This window comes from Puma concolor, chromosome E1 (assembly GCF_028749965.1).
Source record: "Puma concolor isolate L17-30 chromosome E1, mPumCon1.1.hap2, whole genome shotgun sequence".
NCBI classification, from domain to species: Eukaryota; Metazoa; Chordata; class Mammalia; order Carnivora; family Felidae; genus Puma; species Puma concolor.
In genome coordinates, this window is record NC_141680.1 from 44,717,916 (window position 1) to 44,737,979 (window position 20,064).

Consider the following 20,064-nt stretch of genomic DNA (forward strand, 5'->3'; position numbering starts at 1 on the left):
TGCTCTACGTATGTGGACTCAGCCTCGCCGTGCCTCCCCCCCAGGCCTGCGGTTTGGCTTCCTGGCTTCCTACACCCTGAGAACCAACCAGGTATCCAGGCTACTTGGTCTGTTCCTTCATGGTTCCTGGATAGGGAGGCTTCTGACCCCTCCAGGGGCTGAGCATCCTTTTAGACACGAATTCATCAGAACCAACCCCACTGAGCATGAGAGCACGAGTGGGAGGGCAGGGGGAGGCTGTCACTTCTTGCATCAGGTCATGGGTTGCAGGAAGGTAGAGACTGCCCAGCCCTGGGTTCCATGGGGCCAATTCAAGCCCCGGCCCAGCGCCATCCCAAGCCAGGAACTGCCCTCAAGCTCCGTCCTGGTTCAGTGGGAGTGCTTTTGCCTGATGGAACCCGAAATGCCAGGGTTCCACACTGAAGCCCGGGAAGCCCCCTTTCTGGCCGGTTTTCTCTGAATTCTGCCATCTGGTGTCTCAGCACTACAAGCACCCCCCCCCCCCGCCCCGCCCCGGGGCACCCTAGAGCAGCCAGCTGGTTTCTAGGCCTTCATCTAAAAGGCTGGTTACCTGGTGGAAGGAGAGCCCCAAGTCTCTGGGATTTGTCTACTGGACAGGGGCCTCGACGCAGCTGAACCCAGAAAGCAGAGGTCTGTCAGTCCTGTCTCCATCCCCTTTAGGGCCGTAACAGTTTTTCCCTGGCAGAAGTGCCCCCCCCCCACCCCCTTCCCATTCAAGGCCCTTCAAGGTTGAGGGGCAAAGGAGCTTGTGAGTTGTCCCCATAGTCTTGTGATGCTGGAAGCGGCTCTAAGCCAGGAGGAGGGGTCAGGCTATTTAGAGATGTGACACCTCCTCCACCCCTCCCACCCCCTCCCTGGCTGTTTTAGACAAATCCAAGCCCTGCTGGGGGAGGGGACCCAAGAGACTCTGCCCTCATCCCTCATGGGCCTGTGGGTATGACCTCAGAGGGCTCAGGGTGCAGCAGTGGTAAACTTGCTTCTTTATAAAAAAAAAAATTTTTAACATTTATTTTTGAGAGAGAGCACGAGCAGAGGAGGGGCAGAGAAAGAGTGACACAGAATCTGAAGCAGGCTCCAGGCTCTGAGCTGTCAGCACAGAGTCCAACGAGGGGCTCAAACTCAGAGACCGAGAGACGCTTAACTGACTGAGCCACCCAGGCGCCCATGCTTCTTTATTTTTTTAAACCAATGGTCTTGTTCTGTCTGCTCCAGGGCTCTTCTGTGGCACAAGTTGAAACCTACTCCCAGGTTTCCTCGGCTTTCCCTTCTTAAGATGGGAAGGGAGCTCAGGTTCAAGAGCTTGAGGGAGGAGCCCAGGAAAGCCTAGCCAGGGGAGGGCCTTCGGGGGCACTAAGGCCTGGCGTGGACTGGGGGACAAGGAGGGGGCCGGACACTCTGGGGGAAGGAGGCTGGGATGGCCTCCCCCCAGGGGGGCAGAGAGGAGTTCAAGGCTCATGTGTCTTCCTCAAATCTGGCAACGACAGGCCTCGCTCTTCACGAGCCACGACGAGGGAGTGGGCCGAGAATCCAAGGAGTGGGGGCCATCTCAAGGCTCCAGGGTTGTAGGAGAAAGCGCTGATGCCTGTTCTCAGGAGGGGCCAAGGCCACCCCCCCAGCACCCACTTGAGACTGGAGTCTAGCCAGTGGGCAGGGCTAGCAGGCTGGAGGGGCTGGTCCTCCCACCACCCCTCTACTGCGGAGGAGGAGAGAGCCTCCGCCACGGGGTGTAGACTGGCACCCGAGGAACCCCAGGGTGGGTCAGTCCGGCTCTCAGAAGCGCTGGATGCGGATGTGGACGAAGAGTGTGGCTGGTGACAGTGAGGCCCCGTCCTTGGAAAGCAGGTGGATGTGGCGGTACCCTGTGGGGAGGGGGACATGCCTCAGGTTCTCTGTCCCCGACCCCACCGGGCCTGGGCCGTGGGCTCACGGACCACATCCCACCCCTGGGCTCGGGGGGCAAGCTCTCAGAGGGGATGCAAAGCCCAGGTGAACAGGGCCTTGGAGGCCCAGACCCCCATCCCTGTCCGTCCCCACCAACCTTGCTTCAGGCTGTTGAGAGGCAGTGTAAACTGGCCCACAAAGTCATTGGGGGAGGTGGTGTCATAATCTTCTACCACGAACCGGACCAGGACCAGCTCTGGAGCCCGCAGCTGGAACTGCAGGGTCTGCCCCCAGCGGGGGTTGAAGCCTAGGGTGCGGGCCTGGCAGTCAGGAGCCAGCTGGCCCCCAGGCCCACCCTCCTCCCCCCAGCAGGCCCACCCACCATTGTTGAGCACGTAGTTGGTCTCCTTTCGAGCACAGTCTGCGGGCACCCCGTGGATCTCGACACGCACCAGGGGGTCCACGATGGAGTTTGGCTTCTCGGTGTTCAGCTTGGGCAGCTGCTGCGCAGTCAGAACCTGAAGGGGATGAAGGGGAGCTTCGGTCCAGCCCCCCGCCCCCCTACCAGGGCCCATGGCTGCCTGCCCCCTCTGTTAGGGTGGGAAGCCCCTTGCCCTTGGCACTCACCCTGAGCCTCCCCGCATGGGACTGAGACTCAGACCGCCCTCACACCAAGCCGTTCGGGCCGGCGCCCCGCAGACTAGGACCTCTCCAGAACCAGCTGGGACCCCAGAGTAGGGCTTGGTCCAGGCTGCTGACCTGGATGGTGAGAGTAGTTCTGGGGGGTCCAGGACACTCAGGGTCAAAAGTTGTGTCAGGCTGTCGCAGGCAGGCAGGTTTCAGGATGTAGCCGCACTGCCCGTTGATGAGGAAGCGGCCAGCATTGAGGTCCATCTCGTAGCCTGGTGTCTGGAAGTTCAAGGCCACTGTGGACACAGCAGGATCAGGGCAGGGGCTCTTAGTGGCCCTCCTCTCACTGCTCAGTTTCAAGGTCTCACAACCCACTCCCACTGTGGCTTAGGGGTGCATCATAGCAGCCAAGGGTCCCAGCCCCCATTGTCACCGGCCCTTTATCCCTGGTATCTCCCACGGCCAGAGGGTTGGGCTGGGCATAGGCCTGGGCCAGGGCTGGGCCCAAGGAAACCTTGGGTTTCTGTATCTCCATTTCTGCCCTCAAGGGGACCATATCCCCCTCCTTTGCTCCTTTGTTGGGGCTCAGCCTCCAGAGCCCACTCTTGTCAGTGTTGACTTAGTGGGACTGCCAGGTGTGTGTGTGTGGGGGGGGACACATGGGAATGGAGGTTTTTAACTTTTGCCTTCATGAAAAATGTGAGACTTTACACTGTCAGGAAGAAATGTGTCTGATTTGTGTTTTCCCACCTACTTTCCTGACAATTATTTTAATAACTGTTATTACCAAGAAAACACATTTTTCCACCTTCTGAAAAGCTGTATGGCCCCATCACTGCCTGGGCCTCTCATGGTTCCCTGGAGGCCACTCCCTGCTCCTGCTGCCCCCACTCACCAAGCTGACAGCCTGAGTTCCACATCTCCTGGGGGCTGTAGTTGGCGGAGTTCATCCGCAGCCCCAGTGGGTAGACACGGGTCAGTTGTCGGGTATTGTGCCTGACGAAGCTGTTCCCTGGGGGAGGAAGTCGGCGCAGGATTGTGACGGCCCCTGGGGTGTCCCTCACCCAGCACCAGGGCCTGTAACCTCCCCAGCCCCAACCGCAGGGACAAGCTGGGAACAGAGGCTGAACTACCCCCACCCCGCCGGCTCCCCCTGCCCCAGGGCTGAGAGGACCTCCCAGAGGAGGCTACCGAAACCCAGAGAGAGCCAAGGACCCCTCCCACAACGCAGCACTGCATCCCAGCCCCAAATCCCCCAACCCAATGCCTGGAACGCGGGGCCCCAGGATGACAACCCGGCTCTCATCCCGCCTTGGAGGGGTCTGGGGTGTTCGCAGGCATCACCTGCTCTGGAATTCTCTCTCCTGTCCGCACACCCGCTGTGGGACTCCCCCAGCCCCGACCACGGCTCACTGATCACCCTGCACCATTACCCCTGCCTGTGTCTGGCCCTGCCACCAAGCTTGAGCCCAGTAAAGGCAGGCAGCAGCCTCCCTCCTCCCTGGGCCCTCTTCCCTCCATCCATGCTGGCCCGGTGCTGCCCACGTGCTGGGTGCTCGTTCCCTGAGCCCCGATCTGGGGGCCTCCTGACCCCTTCACTGCCCTGGAGGCCCTCTCAATCTCCTTTCCAGACACCAACTTCAGGGTACCCCCCACCAGGAGCCTGCAGGCCTCCACGGGGCCTCCTGCCCCCAGATGCCCCACGTCCCAGCTCCTACCTGCCTCTCGGATGAGCTTCTTGGCCTTGCGCTCACTGAGGGAGCTGACCTGGCAGGGCTGGGGTGGGACCGGGTTGGGGCGCAGGGTCCGCAGGCGGGTGGCACAGCAGTACACGGCCAGGGCCGACAGCTCGGGGGAGATCTGCTTGGCCTGGGAGATGAGCTTCAGGGCAGTGTTCCGGCCCCCCTGTCCTTCCCCTCCCCATGCAGCCCCTCCCTGCCCAGGCCAGGCCGGCCCAGCCAGGCCCACTCACCCGCCGCCTCTGTTCTGTGGCCTCTGCCTCTTCTTCCTCTTCGTCTTCCTCCTCCTGGTCAGACAGAATTCGACCGTCCTCGCTCCGAGCAGCTGGCAGCTTCTTCCCCTTCACCAGGACCCGGCCCTTCAGCTGCTGGAGAGGCCAGTATGGAAGGATGATGCCCTCTTGCCCCTAGGTCAGCCATTCAACCCCCACTATGTGAGGGGCTGACTGGGGGTGGGGAGCAGGAAAGAACATGAGTGATGTTTCTAATACGAAAAAATGAGCAACGACGTATAGACCCATCATCATGGGACTGGCTAGTGACGTCCCTCCAAACAGAAGACCACACAGCAGCCCTTACAATGGTTGAGGCAGCTCAAGACTGAAAGAGAAGGTGCCCTCTTCAGAAAATATCTCACATGAAAGAAGTGACTATAGAACACGAACACGTAATCATATGATCTTCTTTGTGTAACATTTGAAAGGTAGCTATGTACATAGGTATATACACATGGGAAAGTTCTGGAAAGACAGACGAGAAACTTAAAGATGGCTACTTCCTGTGAAATTGGACAGGGGCAGAGAAAAACCCATTTTTCATTGTATATACTTTTGTACAGCTCGATTTTTTTAACCATGTTTCATGCTAATAAAAAAATCAAATCACACACACACACACACACACACACACACACAAAGGTGAATCAACATTCTCTGCATATTTGGATTGCGAGGAGGAGGAGAGTTTTCTCAAGGAGCAGGGGAGAAAACACAAATGTCCTGAGGGGGCAGAAAAAAGGTTCTGGGGTTCAGGAGGAAAAACCACCTCGGGCCAGAGAGCTGAGGAAATTTCTAAGGCCACGGAAGAGGTGGTTTATCACTGAGCTAGAATTCTAAGCAGGTGGCGGTGGGCAAGAGTAGATGGCTGGGAAGGGAGCTTCAGGTGGAGGGGACATGTCAACCAAGGTTTGGAGGTAGTAATAGCAGAGTCTGCAGGGACTCGGTAGGGAGGCAGAGCGGGGTGGGGGTGAGGGCATGGAAGGCCCTGGGTGCCAGGTGAGGGGGTGGGGTGGCGGTGAGGTAGGGGTGGGGAAGGATGGAGGGGGGAAGCGTGACAAGACCTCGGGGTGGCAGATGGCCACTGAGCGCAGGGGCAGAGGAAGGCTGAGGCAGAGAGAAGTGAGGGGTCCTGACCCAGGGAGGTGGCACAGCAGTGGGGGATGGTGGACAACAGCCGGGTCCCCGCCCCCAACCCGGCTGGGAGTCTGGGGGGCACTCACTACCTCTGGGGATGGCAACTCTTCGGGGTTCTGGGAGTCCAGCGCTTGTGTCACCAGCACGTCTCCCAGGATGGCGCGAAGATGGCGGGCCATGACAGCCTGCTGCTCCAGCCCGCAGTGGTTCTCAAGGGACAGGATGACAGGGTATGGGGACAGCTGGAGAGGGGGAGGGGGCAGCAGCTCAGAGCCACTTCCCCGTCCCCCTCCCAGGCTCCCCCACTACACCTGGACCCCAAGCCCCTTCAGGACAGGCAGGCAAAGGCACACTGGGGGCTGAGGAGGTGGAATGTGGGACATACTCTGGGGCCAGTGTGTCCATGAGGGAGACAGAGGGCAGATCTCCGGTCTCAGGGAAAGGGTGGTATGTCTGGGAAGCTGAGGGCAGCTGCAGAGATGGTCTTATTTTTTATTATTTAAAAAAAATTTTTTTAACGTTTATTTATTATTGAGAGACAGAGCGTGAACAGGGGAGGGGCAGAGAGAGAAGGAGACACAGAATCAGAAGTAGGCTCCAGGCTCTGAGCTGTCAGCACAGAGCCCAAGGCGGGGCTCGAACTCACAAACCGCAAGATCATGACCTGAGCCGAAGTCGGACACTTAACTGACTGAGCCACCCAGGCGCCCCAAGATGGTTTTGTTTTATAAATGCCCTTTATATGTTAATGACATTGACCATGTTGTTTATGTTACAAACTTTTCCCCCCACGCCAGTCTTTTTTTTTTTTTTAATTTCTTTTTAGGTTTACTTTTTTTAGTAACCTCTATACCCAACATGGGGCTCGAATTCATGACCCTGAGATCAAGAGTTGCACGCTCTTCCCACTGAGCCAGCCAGGCACCCCCAAGCCCATCATTTTTGAGGGTAAGATCTGTGTATAGCTTGACAGAAGTTACAATTTTATGCAGATTCCATGCCCAGCTTCTCTGTCATGGCTTTCCCTTTGGGAGTTAGGATTAAAATGTCCTCTCTTGGGGTGCCTGGGTGGCTCAGTCAGTTAAGCGTCTGACTCCTGGTTTTGGCTCAGGTTATGATCTCATGGTTTGTGAGTTTGAGACCGGTGTTGGGCTCTGTGCTGCCCTGCGGAGCCTGGTTGGGATTTTCTCTCCCTCCCTCTCTCTCTCTGCCCCTGCCCCCTGCTTGTGCTCTTTCTCTCTCTCTCAAAATAAATTAAAAAAAAAAAAAAAAAAAAAAAAAGGTCCTTTTTACTCCTAAAGTTTTCTGCTAGACATTTTGTGATTTTAACACATTTAATAAACATGAAAGTAGGGGAAGGGAGCCTCTCAGCTTTCTTCTACCCCACTGGCCAGCTGTCCCAGCAACACTTGGTGAGTGAGTGATTCTCTGGGCAAGGGAGTTTTTTCTGGAAGGACTGAGGATGGCTGGGGTCATCGGGAAGGCTCTGGGACTGGGCATGGGGGTCCTGGGAGCTCACAGTGAAGGCGTGGTCACGCACAGCCTGGACCACATCTCGGAAGAGGATCTTAGAGGTGAGGGTGTGGCCATGGTAGATGACGGGCTCCCCTCCTGGCCCCTCCCAGCAGTCTAGCTCCACACAGCGGCACCCCTGTGCAAAGGCCCTGTGGATAGACAGACGGACAGGCAAGGTGTCCTGTGGGTGCCACAGGGCACAGCAACCGGCAGACCGAGCCAGGTAGGCACCCCCCCTCCCCGCCGGAAGCCCACGGTGAGATTCGAGCCCCATGTCACCCTCAAGCTGGGCTCCCAGATGTGTTCACCCCACCATCCCTGCTATGGTACCTAACATAGGCCTCGGTGCTGCTGGGCCCCCCGATCTGAGAGTCAGTCAGATAGGTATTGTGCGAGGAGGAGATGAAGTAGTGGGAGAGGGGCTGGTCCATGTCCTGGAACACACATGTGTGGGCTGGGTCCAGAGCAGCCCCTTCGGGTGACAACAGGTACATCATGAAGCCATCCAGTGTCATCAGCTCATGCTGCTTGGCTGCGGGGATGGGCAGAAGAGAACGTCAGGCCACAGGGAGGTGCCCCACGTCTGGCCCCATGTGCCCCCAAAGCTCACTCTACTTAGTACTAATGAGCACCTATCTACAGACTGGAATCTACTCAAGCAATGCTACTGACTTCTTTGAAGTAATCTCTACACCCACCGTGGGGCTCGAAATCACAACCCCGAGATCGAGAGTGACATGTTCTACCGACTGAGCCAGCCCAGTGCCCCCTGAAGTCATGCCACTTCATCTTCAGCCAAACCCTGTGAGGAGGGTGCACTACTATGCCATTTTACAGATGTGGCAACTGAGTCTCCAGGAGGAGAGGTAGCCTGCCCAAGATGGCACCCACTGCCAGTAATCGCAGCGCACGCTTAGCTAGAAGCCCAGACCTGTCAGATGCCAAGACAGGGCCGTGTTGACCCCCACCCTGTCTGTCAGACCGCCACCTGTCTCATTGAGCTCATAGGTGTGGATGAGCTGCTGGGCACGGGCCAGTGTGGCGCCATCCTCGCCCTGGTCCTCCAGGAACTCCAACAGCTCAGGGGCGCTCAGCACGCGGTCCTCGCCGGAGTACCGATGGAAGATCTCCTCCAACTCAGGGCGTTTCAGCAGCCGCCTCAGAAACTCCTCAATCTCAGCCCCCTCCAGCCGCTCATTGTTGGAGTGGTCGCACTCCTAGAAGGCAGCAGGGAGGAGCTCAGAGGAGCGGGGGGGGGGGGGGGGGGGGGGGGGGGGTGACACCCTGGGAAAGCTGGCCTGCATGGACACCTCTGTCACCTACAATGCTAGGAAGGCAGATGTCCCCCATTTCACAGGTAGAGAAACTGGGAGCTATCAAGGCTCTGGGTGTTGCTCAAGCTCACACAGCTGGTAAATTGCAGGGCTGGGATTCTAAGGAAGGTCGCTTGGGTTTAGTGCCTGTCCCGTATGCCCATGACCTACCCCCCCAAACATCCAGATGTGGGAGGAAAAGCAGTGGCCCAAGGGCAGGACGAGCGGTAATTCCCCCTCCCGTGCATGTACATTACCATCCTCACAGTCTCCAATTCACAACCAGGGTCAAAGGGCAACAAATAAGTGCGACTGCTCGTGGAGCAGTCCACATGGAGCTGTGGGCCCCCGTGTACCGGGGCCATGGCTCTTCTGTCTTTCAGGGTCTCAGGCTGGTCACATAGGCGTCTGCCACGTGCCCTGGCTGGGCCATCGATGCGGAGCCCACCCCCGTGCACCCCTGTCTGTGCTCCCACATGTGGGGTGTATCTGGTCACACGTGGAGGGGCCACATGGGCCACGGCGGAGGAGGATGCGCGCGTGTGCCTGTGAGCTGACTCCTACTTGCACTCCCATGTGCAAGCCGTGCGTGGTCACCTGTGCAAAGGCTGCCTGCAGACTCCAAGCAATGAAAACTATAGCTCTGCTGCTTCCTTTGGAGGTATGGGAGGACCCTCCCTGCCCCGCGCCCCGCCCCTCCTCCAGCTCTGCCTGAGGGTGAGGAATGTTCTGGGCCGGTACTCCCATCCTGGCCCAGCCGCCTCGGGGGAGGGTAAAAGGCTAACTAGGCCCAGACGGGGCCTTCCCACAGGGAGAGGCCACTCTGTCCACAAAGGATGGTGACTCAAAGGTCAGAGTGGGGGCAGGAGCCCACCTTGAAGAGGCGGTAGGCATACATGTCGTTCATGTCCACGTTGACCATTCTGAGCAGGCTCTTGATCTCCTTGAAGCTCATCTTACTGTCCTGGTTCGAGTCAGCCCGGTGCAGATAGGAGTGGATCCAGGTGTGGGTGCTCAGGAAATACCAGCAACAGCCTGGGCACCGCCCCCAGCCGACAGGTAACTGACAGGGTCGGCACCACTGCCTGGCTCTGGGGACTCCTGGGTCTAGGGGCTGTACTTCCCCTCAGCCTGGGGACTCCCTCCCTACACGGGGCCAGGACCGAGCTTCCCAGAGACGGAGGCGGCGTCACCAGCCTCGGTTCTGAAGACTAGGGGCCCGGGCTCAGCCCGCGGGGCCCCCAGACACGTCTCCCCCCATCCCCCACGCCCGGTCCCCTGGGCAGGATATTGATCCAGGCGCTCGCGCTGGCTCATGGCATCGAGGCGCGCGCGCAGCTTGGCCAGACCGCGCACCCAGCGCTGCGCCTCCTCCGGGGTGGCCGCCGCCAGGTCCAGGTTCTTGCGGCGGCCCTTGAAGGCGATGGTGAGGCAGCGCGCCGGCGGGAAGGCGCCCCCGAAGCGTCGCAGGCCCTCGGACTGGTGGCCCTCGCGGACCGCCTCGATGTGCTGCACGAAGACTGCGGGAGGGCGAGGAAGGGGAGGGGGTGGGGAGGACGGGGCACGCGCAGCCGGGTCAGGGCGGCGGGACCCGGCCGCTGTCCCCAGCCCGCCCCGCGGCCGCGCGCCCCGGCTCACAGATGTGCTGCGACGGCGCGCGCGGGATGCGCCGCTGGAACCACACGCTCAGGCCGTCCTCCTGCAGCCGGTACAGCCGCTCCTTGTGCCACGTCCGTGAGCGGATCTTGCAGAGCCGGGAGCCCCGCAGCATGGCGCGCACGTCCTCGTCCTCCGTCAGGCCTGCGCGGGAGAGAGGCCGGAGGACGTCGGGGCCCGGCCTCGCCCTCGCTCCCTCCACCCTCGTCCCGGCTGGCAGCCCGCCTGCCTTCCTGCGCCTGGAGCCTTGCAAGTCCTCACAGGCCCCTCTTCCTCTCCTTAGCGTAACTCGTCCCCGGTGGTGGGTTTGGCTATAGTCTCTTCCGCCCCAGGAACTCGCTGGCTTGGTGTGTCCCACCCAGCCGCCCTGGGGAGGGTGCCCGTACCTCCACCAAGCAGCTGCCTCCGGAGGCCCTCAGAGCAGAGCAAGCCCTCAGGCAGCGCCTGGGACTCAGGCCTCCCTAAAGGTCACCCTTTCTGCCACTCCCTTCCATCCGGGCCTCCAGACTTCAAGACCAGAATCTGCCACCAGCAACCTTTTCCCTTGACGTGAAACCCTGACCATCAAAAAGGTAGTCTCACTATCTAACCCAGATCTCTCTTGCTGCCACCCAAGCTGCTCACCTCTGCTGTCCCCCCAAGACCAGGGAGGACAGCAGAGGCCACCCTGGCTCCACGGTCATAGGCCAAGGACTCCAGGACCAGCCCTGCCCTGCCCAGCCTGCAGCCTCTTTGCATCCATCCTCTTTGTGTCCAGCTGAACGCATGGTCTGTGCCACTTGGTAGTCCCCCTCGCCCAGCCATTGTCCCAATCCCACCTAACCCCACACGTGCTCTCCACAGTGTCCGCTTTCCTTAATAAGAAGAAATGCTTACAGAACATGTACTGCACGCCTGCCCCAACTCATGCATTCACTCGGGAGAAAACAAGTATAGAGAAGTTTAAGTGACTTGCCAGAATTCCAAGGCTACGAAGGAAGGGGTGGAAGCAGGCCTCGAACCCTGGAGGTCAAGTACCAGCACCTTTGCCCATGGCCACGACACTGAATCCCTCTGCTCCTCTGCCCCTTCTCCTTGCTATCATGGGCACCGGGGGTGGGGGGAGCAGAACTCAAATTCAAGGGTCCAGGGAGGCAAATCCCACCTCTGTCACTTCCAAGTTACACAGCCTGGGTGGCAGTAACCTGAGACTGCTCTAAGCCTCATGTTCTCTGTGCACAGAATGAAGGCAGTAGTACCTCCTGCAAAATCCAGACTTCAGTCAAGATGCTGCCCTGCTCTGATTTGTCTCATTAGAGGTCAATACCAAGGGTTTACGAGCCAGGGGACAACAGAAAGAGTGGGAATCCGGCATACTGGAAGGAGGAGGGCAGCCAGGAATGGATGAGGGCCCAGAGTTTCCAGAGAACAGGAAGCTGGATTTCTATGGGAAGCCTCCAGATTTTTCAGTGCTGGCAACCAAATCAAATTGAAACGAAAAACCCCCTAAAACACCACGGTATGGGCCAAATGAACAGGACAGTGGGCCTCTCTTCCTCCCTTTATTTTATTTTAATTTTTTTAACATTTATTTATTTTTGAGAGACAGAGCGAGACAGAGCATGAGTGGGGGAGGGGCAGAGAGAGGTGGGTACACAGAACCCAAAGCAGGCTCCAGGCTCTGAGCTGTCAGCACAGAGCCTGACGTGGGGCTCGAACCCGCAAACCACAAGATCATGACCTGAGCCGAAGTCGGACGCTCAACCAACTGAGCCACCTAGGCGCCCCCCTCCCTTTATCTTATCAAGTCCCCAATACTGGCTTTGGCTCTAGGCTTTGTGGCACCAAGACCCCTGCTTGTTGTAAACTCTGGCCTGTGGAACCAAGTCTACATCCCAGGACATTCCTCTCTCATTCTCTTGGAACCTTTGTAGGATCCTTCTTGCTTCTCTTCCTCACACAGGAGTCCTTCAGGGACCAGCTCAGACACCATCTCCTCCAGGGAGCCTTCCTTGGTTTGTCCTCAAATGGGCATTCTCCCTCCCTGATCACCAACAGCACTTTTTACTTTAACTAAAACAAACACCCCACCTAAATTGTAATTTCGGTCAACTTTAATAAACCCAAGGACAGGGATGAAGTCTCATATCTGCACTACAGTGCTCATCCCAGAGCCAGACTCACAGCCAGTGTTTTGATAGGGGAGGCAGATGTACCAGCAATTGGGGGAACTAAATTTATTCTGCCCCCTGCCCTACCCTATCTGTCCTTTCCTTATGGGCCAGGGTTTCTGAACCCTGGCTGTGATCAGAATCAGCTGGAGGGGTTTGCAAAACCCACAGCCCAGAGATTCTTGTCTGGCAGGTGTGGGTTGGGACTTGGGTATCTATGTTTAAAAACCTATCCTGTGACTTTGAGGGTGACTATGACTGAGAATCACGGCCTCGGGGCCAGGAGGAGAAACCTACCATCCAGAGGATCCTATAGTCCCCCCTTGGGTTAGCCTGTGGCCCTAATGGCTCTCTGGATTTAGACGAGCCCCCTGGGTCAGTGCCCATTTGGTGCCCCCTAGCTAGGAAAGCTTGTCCTTTCCAGACAAGGAGCTAGAATGTGGCAGGCACCAAGCCAAGAGACTCACCAGACCCTCAGCCCCCTACACCCACATCTGGGCAGCTTCTGAATTCCTTCAGCCTGAGAAGCAATGGATTGGGGGGCAGGACATTCAGCAGAACCTGTAATGCCACAGCAACCAAGCCTGCCCCTCCTCTACCTCCTCTCAGTGGGAGAGGAACCCCTATTCCCCTGACAACCAGGCTCTGCAGCTGGGGCCACCTCCCCTGACCCCGCCATCCCTCTGATGCCAAGCCCATAGTTGGGGAGGGTGGGGAGAAGGGGGACTGGTGAATGACTAAGGCCGGAAATGGAGGTGAGTCACTGAGGGCCTGCTTTGTCCTGAGTCTTCCGCAAACAAAACATCGCGACGGGGAGCCTGAACTTCTGATCAGCCCTCCACTGGGACAGGTTCCCACGTTGAGAGGGCCCTTGCTCCTGACCTTCCTCCCCAGCTCCCCAGGAGCCTGTTGGGGGAAAGGGTGACGTTCCAGTCTGCCTGCCCAACTGGCACTGGCCCCTGGACCACACTGCTCCTTGGACCACACTGCCCCCGCCTCCCCCACATCCAATGGAAAAGCCAAACAGAATGGGAGTTCAATGCCAGGCCAAGCCAGGTGCTGAGTCCCTGGGTAGGTGACATTATTTCCCCATTGCTTGAGCTTCTGACCCCTGAGAGAGTGAGAGGATTAGGGTGCCAGACAGGAAGGGCAGGACCAACGGAGGTAAGGGGGTGAGGTCAGACCTCGGGCAGTGAAGCTAGGAGGCACCTGGCTCTCTGCCCAGGCACCCAGTAAACATTTATAGGTCCTGCCAGGCCCCAAACACACAGATGTTTCCTCAACCTCATTCCTACCTGCTTGGAGCAGGTGTGCATCCTGTCTGCCTCTTGTGGTTTCCGTGGGTTATCTATCTAAACATCTCTGCCTTGAACCTGGAGCTGGGCTGGGCCAGTGCTGTGGCCACCTTGACTGAACAGATGGAGTAATAATCATGAAATAACAGCACTAAAAATGATGAACAACAGTCAAAAGATAGAAGCAACCCAGAGGTCCATCAACAGATGAATGGATAAGCAAAACGTGGTACAGACAGACAGTAGAATATTATTCGGCCATAGAAAGGGGGAAATCTGGTCTCACCCTGCAGCCATAAAAGGACAGTATATGATTCCACTTATATGTGGTACCTAGAGTAGCCAAATTCATAGAAATGGATTATATGTCACATATCCCTCAAAAAAAAAAAAATTCAGAGACAGAACGTAATTAGAGGTTACTAAGGCCTAGGGGAAGGGAAGAGGGGGGAAATTACTGGTTAACGGCTAGAGTTTTTGTTTAGGGTAATGGAAACATTTTGGAACTAGCCCAACACTGTGAATGCATAACATTGCGAATATAATTAATGCCACTGAATTAGCCACTTCAAAATGGTCAAAGTGGCCAACTTTATTATATATTTTTTGCCACGGTTAAAAAAAATAACAACGCAATATGCCAGAAACCATTGTATACTTTGAAGGGGTGAATTGTATGATATGTGAATTAATATCTCAATAAAGCTGTTCAAGGGGCACAGAGCAGTTAACTTATCCAGGGTCCTGGGGCGGCAGGTGGTGGAACCAGGATAGATTGAGAGTTGGGGGGTACCTAACCCCCTGAAGGGCTGTGTGTGGCTGGAATGAGCTAATGCACATGGTGCACTCAGTTTAGGGCCCGGCCTACAGTAGGCACTCGATAAATTATAATAAAGGAAAGCGAGGCAGTGGCCCTGGAGGGAAGAGGGAGCCAGGTATTCCCATAAGTCTGTCCTTGTCAGTCTCATGGCCTCCAGATGGGCCCTTCTCCAGCCTCGTTCAGTGTTGTCAGTGGGGCTCAGACACCTTCTCTAGGCCAACCGCTCATCTCAGCCCTCAGAGACGGGCCACGGGGAGGTGAGGAATGGACAGGCCCAGTGTCCCAACTATCACCTTCAGCCCGGGCGGTTTGGTCTGTGTGTGGTCTGAGGCCTGAGCAGTTCTGGGTCAGCGGCCAAGGTCGAGGGCGGGAAACTGTCTCAGTGGCAGAGCTGGAAGGGGCCATGGGAAAGTCAAGTCCATCTCTGATCCTTAATGTCCCTTTTTCATAGATGGGCCACTGGAATTATGAGAGGGTAAGCTGGGTATGCGGACAGGGTAAGTTGTGTATGCGGACAAGGCAAGGGGGGACGCAGGGGCAGTGCAGTGGGTGGGCAGGGGCCAGGGCAGACCAGCAGTGGGGGTGAGGATGGGGCTGCTCTGTGGCTACAGCGTGTGTAGACAAGAGGGGTAATAGGTAGGCAGCAGGGTGTGAAAAGGGTAGGTCTGCAGCAAAGGTGTGTGTGTAGGTTGCTGTGTGCATATAGGGTGTGTGCGTGTGTGTACGCGTGCTTGCTCCAGTGCATACACGGGAAAGGGTACACGGGGCTCCAGCAGGAATGTGAGACATGCAGGGAACAGCAAAGGCCGACAGCTTCATGCCAAGTGGGGGAGGAGAGGAAGAGAAGCTTTTCCTGGTGGCTCTGGGAGGGAGTATCCAAGGCGAGGGGTCCCAAACACCTTCCCGCCCTAATCCTCTGGCCAGCAGGCAGCCCCAGCTCTTCAGGTATCAAGCGTGTCCCCCTGGCCTGGGCTGGCTGCCACACCTGGGGCCAGAGCCCGGTGGAGCTCAGCGCCAGAGTCCATAACATTCCTGGGAGAGTCAACAAAGTCAGGAAAGGCAGGCAGTGCTTCCCCAGTCCCTGGCTAGACGCAGTGCGACAAAGGTGGCGGCACCCTTCCCGGCAAGGCCAGAACGAGCATGAAGCCCATTTGGGGGCAGAGGTCGTAGGAGGGGGCACAGCATGCCCCCGGCTCAGACAGAACGGCCGCCGGGGCCCAGGCCCCACCCCCACCCCCACCCCCCGCCAGGCCAGGCACCTGCCAGGACCCCCAGCTGCCAGATCCACCCACGGCAGCCCCACTCACCCTGCAGAAGACGTCCTGGGCAGGCCATGGGGAGAGAGCCCCCTTGCCCCTGTGGCAATCAGTGGTGCGTGCAGGCTGGGGAGGAAAGGGAGCAGGATTCTGCCCACTCAGTGCTCTGCTTGCTGGGAGGATTAGGGGCAGGGCGGGGCATCAGGGGCACAGGCACAGACAGGGGCTCTGGGGAGACAGGGTTGTCAAGATAAAATTCAGGGTGCCCAGTTACATTCGAATTTCAGATGAACAACGAGTCATGTTTCAGTATAAGTTTGTCCCAAATCATTTGTTTGTTTATTTGGAATTCACATTTAACGGAGCATCCTGTATTTTATTTGGCAAGCCTATGAGGACACCTCTAGAGGCTGGCAGGGCCTCTGTGGGGGATGGAAGTAGCAGGCCATCTCCAGGCATCAATCCCTCACTCATTCACTTAGACTCTGTGCCAGGCGCCTGGGTTCAAATCCTCTCGCAGCTACTTCCCAGCTTTGAACTTCTCTGAAACTCAGTTTCTCACTTGTAAAATGAGGCTCAAGGTACCACAAACCTCAGACAATTGTGGGCATTACATGAGCTAATATGTGAAAAGCGCGCTCGGCATAGTGTTATAAATGTGTTAATTAGTATTCATTAATTCTGGCAGTAAAGAGCCACCATCGAAAACTAGGCTTTGGTGGCTGCCTCTCAGCCCTGTGGGCCTTGGCTGGTGACTTCACCCTCTCCACCGGGTCTGCACCAGTGAGGACAGCTGCAACACCTTTCCCCCTCCCGCCCCGCCCCCACCCCCCGGGGTGCCAAGGATTAAGTAGGTTCTGGACTGATGCAAGCTCAGCACTATGTCTGGCCTCACTGAACTCAAGCTCTCTCCAGCTATTCTCTGGCTTCCTGGGGACAGACTAAGCCCGCAGCACCCCTGACAGGGGGAAGGGACAGGAGAAGGACCCCAGGCTCCACAGATGATTCGCACTCAGTGTGGGAGTGGTGTTCCCCCCAGGATGGCCTGAAAAGCCCTTTCTTTTCCTTGGGCCTCTTGGAGCCTTCGACCTCCAGGCCACTCCCTGCCCTGGTCTCTTGAGGGGACCTGAAATAAAATCTGTTCCCTGTTAGCCTAAGGGGTGTGGCCACAGGGGGCCATCCTGGGAGGAGCTGGGGTTGCTGTGGGAGGGGAAGCTACCTAGGTGCTGGGCCTAGGCCTTGATGGCCCGAAGGGCTAGGCCCCAGGACACCTGGGTGTGGTCTCCACCCTGTCCCTGGAGTCAGTAAGGCCCAGGGAAGCTGCATTCCCCAGAAACTGGACATTCCTTTCTTGGCAGTCACTCAGCAGGACAGGGCAGTGGTGGGAAGGGAGGACGGCCCAGGTGACATTCTGACACCCACATAGTTCCTGATGGTGTCACAGTGGGGGATGCCGTGAGCTCCCGTGCAGCTTTACTCAGCCAGTGAGCACTGAGTCCCGGGCTCGGCGGTAATGATTTGTCTTCAAGTGTCTCTTGCTACTAAACTGTGTGCTCCCCGAGGGCTGAGCGCTGTGCTATTCATCTCTGGCGCCCTGGCCCCAGGCACAGCGCCTGTGGCACACTGATAGGGCTAAACAGATATGTGTGGAATGAAGAAGCAGGCAGGTATGCAGGGGCATCACCCCAGCCCTCCCAGCAGCCACAGCCCCTGCGGTGGCTGACTCCTGGAACTGCTTCTCTGGCCCAATGCCAGCCCTGGACGTCTCGGTGGCACCTCACCTCCCCACGGCCACCCTCCTCTCCCCAAGGCACCGCTGCTCCTCAGCCCAAAGAATGACACTGCCATTCACCGGAGACACCTTTCAGATCCCACCGACTGCAGAGTCCAGCCCAGTCCACCCCCTAGGTGGTTCTGGAATCACATTCGGGCTGCACCGGCCCAAGTCTGAGCACCACCATGGCTTGACCAACTGATTCCCCAGCCTTCCTCCTCTGGGTCTCCCTGATTCCCCCCTACCTATGTACAACATGCCCCTGCTCTGCACAAGCCCTTCCTCCTGCCTGAGGCCCTCTGGGGGCTCCTACTGGCCTTTTAAGGAGGGGCCTTGAGGACACGGCCCCCACCTGCCTCTCCCCTGGGCCTCCCTCCGGCTCTGGGGTGCCGCCGGGGCTCTCGCTGGCTCCCCAGCATCTGACTTCCCTCTCCCTTCCTAGCCTTATTTCTTTGCTTCATTGTCTGACCTCCTTGCCGAAGGGCCAGAACTGTGTCTATCTTGTTTGTTGCTGAATTCCAGGACAGAGCATACCGAAGGCACCCAATAAATGTCTGCTGAATGCATGAATGATTGGACAGGAGGGCAAAGATCACGTGTCTTAGTCTCCTTAAGGAGAGTGTCAGGCTCTCTCAGACATAGTCAACGCTCTCAATCAATTCCGATCGAATGAGTGACAGGAGGTAGAGTAAAAACGAGTGGGGGCAGTATCTAAGAGAAGGCAAGACGGGCAGCTGGCACCCCTGATTCACACTGATCTCTTGGGCAGCCCTGCCCTGTTCCCCCAGCCCCACACCCCACCTCTCCGTCATTAACTATTTACTAACAGCCCTTCCAACACACCACTTCAGTTTCATGGTGCTTTACATTTTTATAAAATACACACACACACCTCATTCAAGCCACTCAACCAGCCAGTCGGTCACACTTTGCTCAGACTCTGAGAGGGTCGCAGGGGCAGCGTGGCTGGGCACAGCCACCATGCCAGCCTTTGCCCTTAGCAAGCTGTGGGGTCATTGGCAAATTCTTCGCCTTCTCCGAATCAGTTTTCTCATCTGTGAAAGGGGAATTATACCGGGTACCTCTCAGGAGGGTGAGGAAAATTGAATGATGCCACCGATGTAACTACCCGGGGCCAGGCCAGTCTCTGGGAGATGCTTAATAAGCCACAGTTACATTTCTTCCCTGCAGTGACTTCCCCCAAACCTGAGCCGGGAACTCTGCCCTTCTGACTCCAAGGGCAGTATTCTCACCAGTTAGACCAGTCCTACCAGTGCTATGTGGCTGCTGCAACCCCTGTGGGGGCTGCAGGGTTGGAGGGCTGGCTTGAGAGGCCGGCCTCCCCCACAGCTCTCCTGCCTTCCTAAGGGCGGCCAAGAACCCGGGATGCCCGGGGGCGCCCGCAGACCCGAGACGGCATAGGGTGTTGGGGAGGCGAGTGAGGGACACCCCAAGCCTGTCTCTCCCACTCTATTCACCAGGTCCTCGGGGACCCCCCCCCCCCCATCCGCGCCCAAACGCCCATTCCGGCACGCCCCGCGGGCGCCTCCTGGTGGGAAGCAAAGGCCACCCGGGCGCCTCGCTCTTCCCGGGAACGTCGGGTGACCCCAGGTATGACCACCCCCCCGCCGGAACGGTGCTGGCATTCCAACCCTCGCCCGGCTCCACACAGCCCCTCGCAGCTGGGAAACCCGCGACGGCTCGCCCGCACACCCCGGCCCCCCCCCAGACGGACCTCTGGGCAGTCGGCGCCCACCCGAGCCGCCCCCGCCGGTCACTGACCCATCTTCTTCAGCGCCCGCAGCCCGGGCCTCTTGGTGTCGCCGTCCGGGGGTGCTAGCAGAAGGGGCGCCGCAACCTGGGCCGCCACCGGGGGCTCCTCGGGCCGCCGGCGGCAGCTCCTCCAGCGGCCGCACAGCATGGCTCGGTGGGGCCGGGGCCGGGCCCGGGGTCTGCGCGCGGGGACAGGGCAGCGGGAGGCGCCGCTCCGGCCCGGCCCCGGCTCTGCGCGCGGTCCCGAGCGGAGAAACTTAGCGGCGCCGGGAGGGAGTCGGGGGGAGGAGGTGTCGGGAGCAGGGAAAGAGGGAGGGACGAGGTCGCGAGGAGGGACGGGGAGGGAGGGGGCGGAGCCGAGGAAGGCGCGGGGGAGGCGTGGGGCGGTGGCGGGGAGCTGGGTGGCGACCCCAGGCCGGGAGGTGCCGCTTTGCGAGGTGTGGGAAGGGAAGGGGGCCGGCTCGCGTCCCCTCTCCCTGCCCGAGCCCCCGGCTCTTGAGTCCGCCTCCCCATTCTCCTCCCAAATCCTCGGATCCCGGCCGCACAGATGACGGGAGCCCCTGTTGGGGGGAGGGGGCGGCGGAGGAGGCGAGGATTGCCTTCTGGCACACTCTCCTTTCTCTGCACCCTGACTCGATGTGGACTCAGGACCCCTCCCTCTTCACCTTCCCCTTCCCCGTCCCGCAGGAGGCCTCAGAAGGGAGCCAGACTGGGGGCCAAATCTGCGGGGCGGCTCGTCCTGGGCCAAGGGTCCTCGGACCGGCCCGGAAAGCCGAGAGAACCCCAAGAGCTGAGCCAAGCAGGAGGGCAGCCCCAAATGGAGGGGTGG

The 20,064-nt window shown here is 58.4% G+C and overlaps 1 protein-coding gene across 1 annotated transcript; it reads right to left on the minus strand.

The window, feature by feature from the left end:
* Positions 1-1,025: 1,025 nt before the first annotated feature.
* Positions 1,026-19,533, minus strand: PLCD3 (phospholipase C delta 3). Its single transcript, XM_086687553.1, has 15 exons — positions 19,245-19,533; positions 10,150-10,311; positions 9,803-10,031; positions 9,386-9,515; positions 8,187-8,415; positions 7,529-7,730; positions 7,203-7,347; positions 5,773-5,925; positions 4,505-4,639; positions 4,251-4,401; positions 3,428-3,544; positions 2,662-2,828; positions 2,285-2,420; positions 2,060-2,209; positions 1,026-1,880 (listed from the first exon to the last, which is right to left on the minus strand). Exons 1-15 carry the CDS (start codon positions 19,381-19,383, stop codon positions 1,792-1,794), a joined length of 2,334 nt encoding a protein of 777 aa, XP_086543679.1. The 5' UTR covers positions 19,384-19,533; the 3' UTR covers positions 1,026-1,791.
* Between the last annotated feature and the right edge of the window lie 531 nt (positions 19,534-20,064).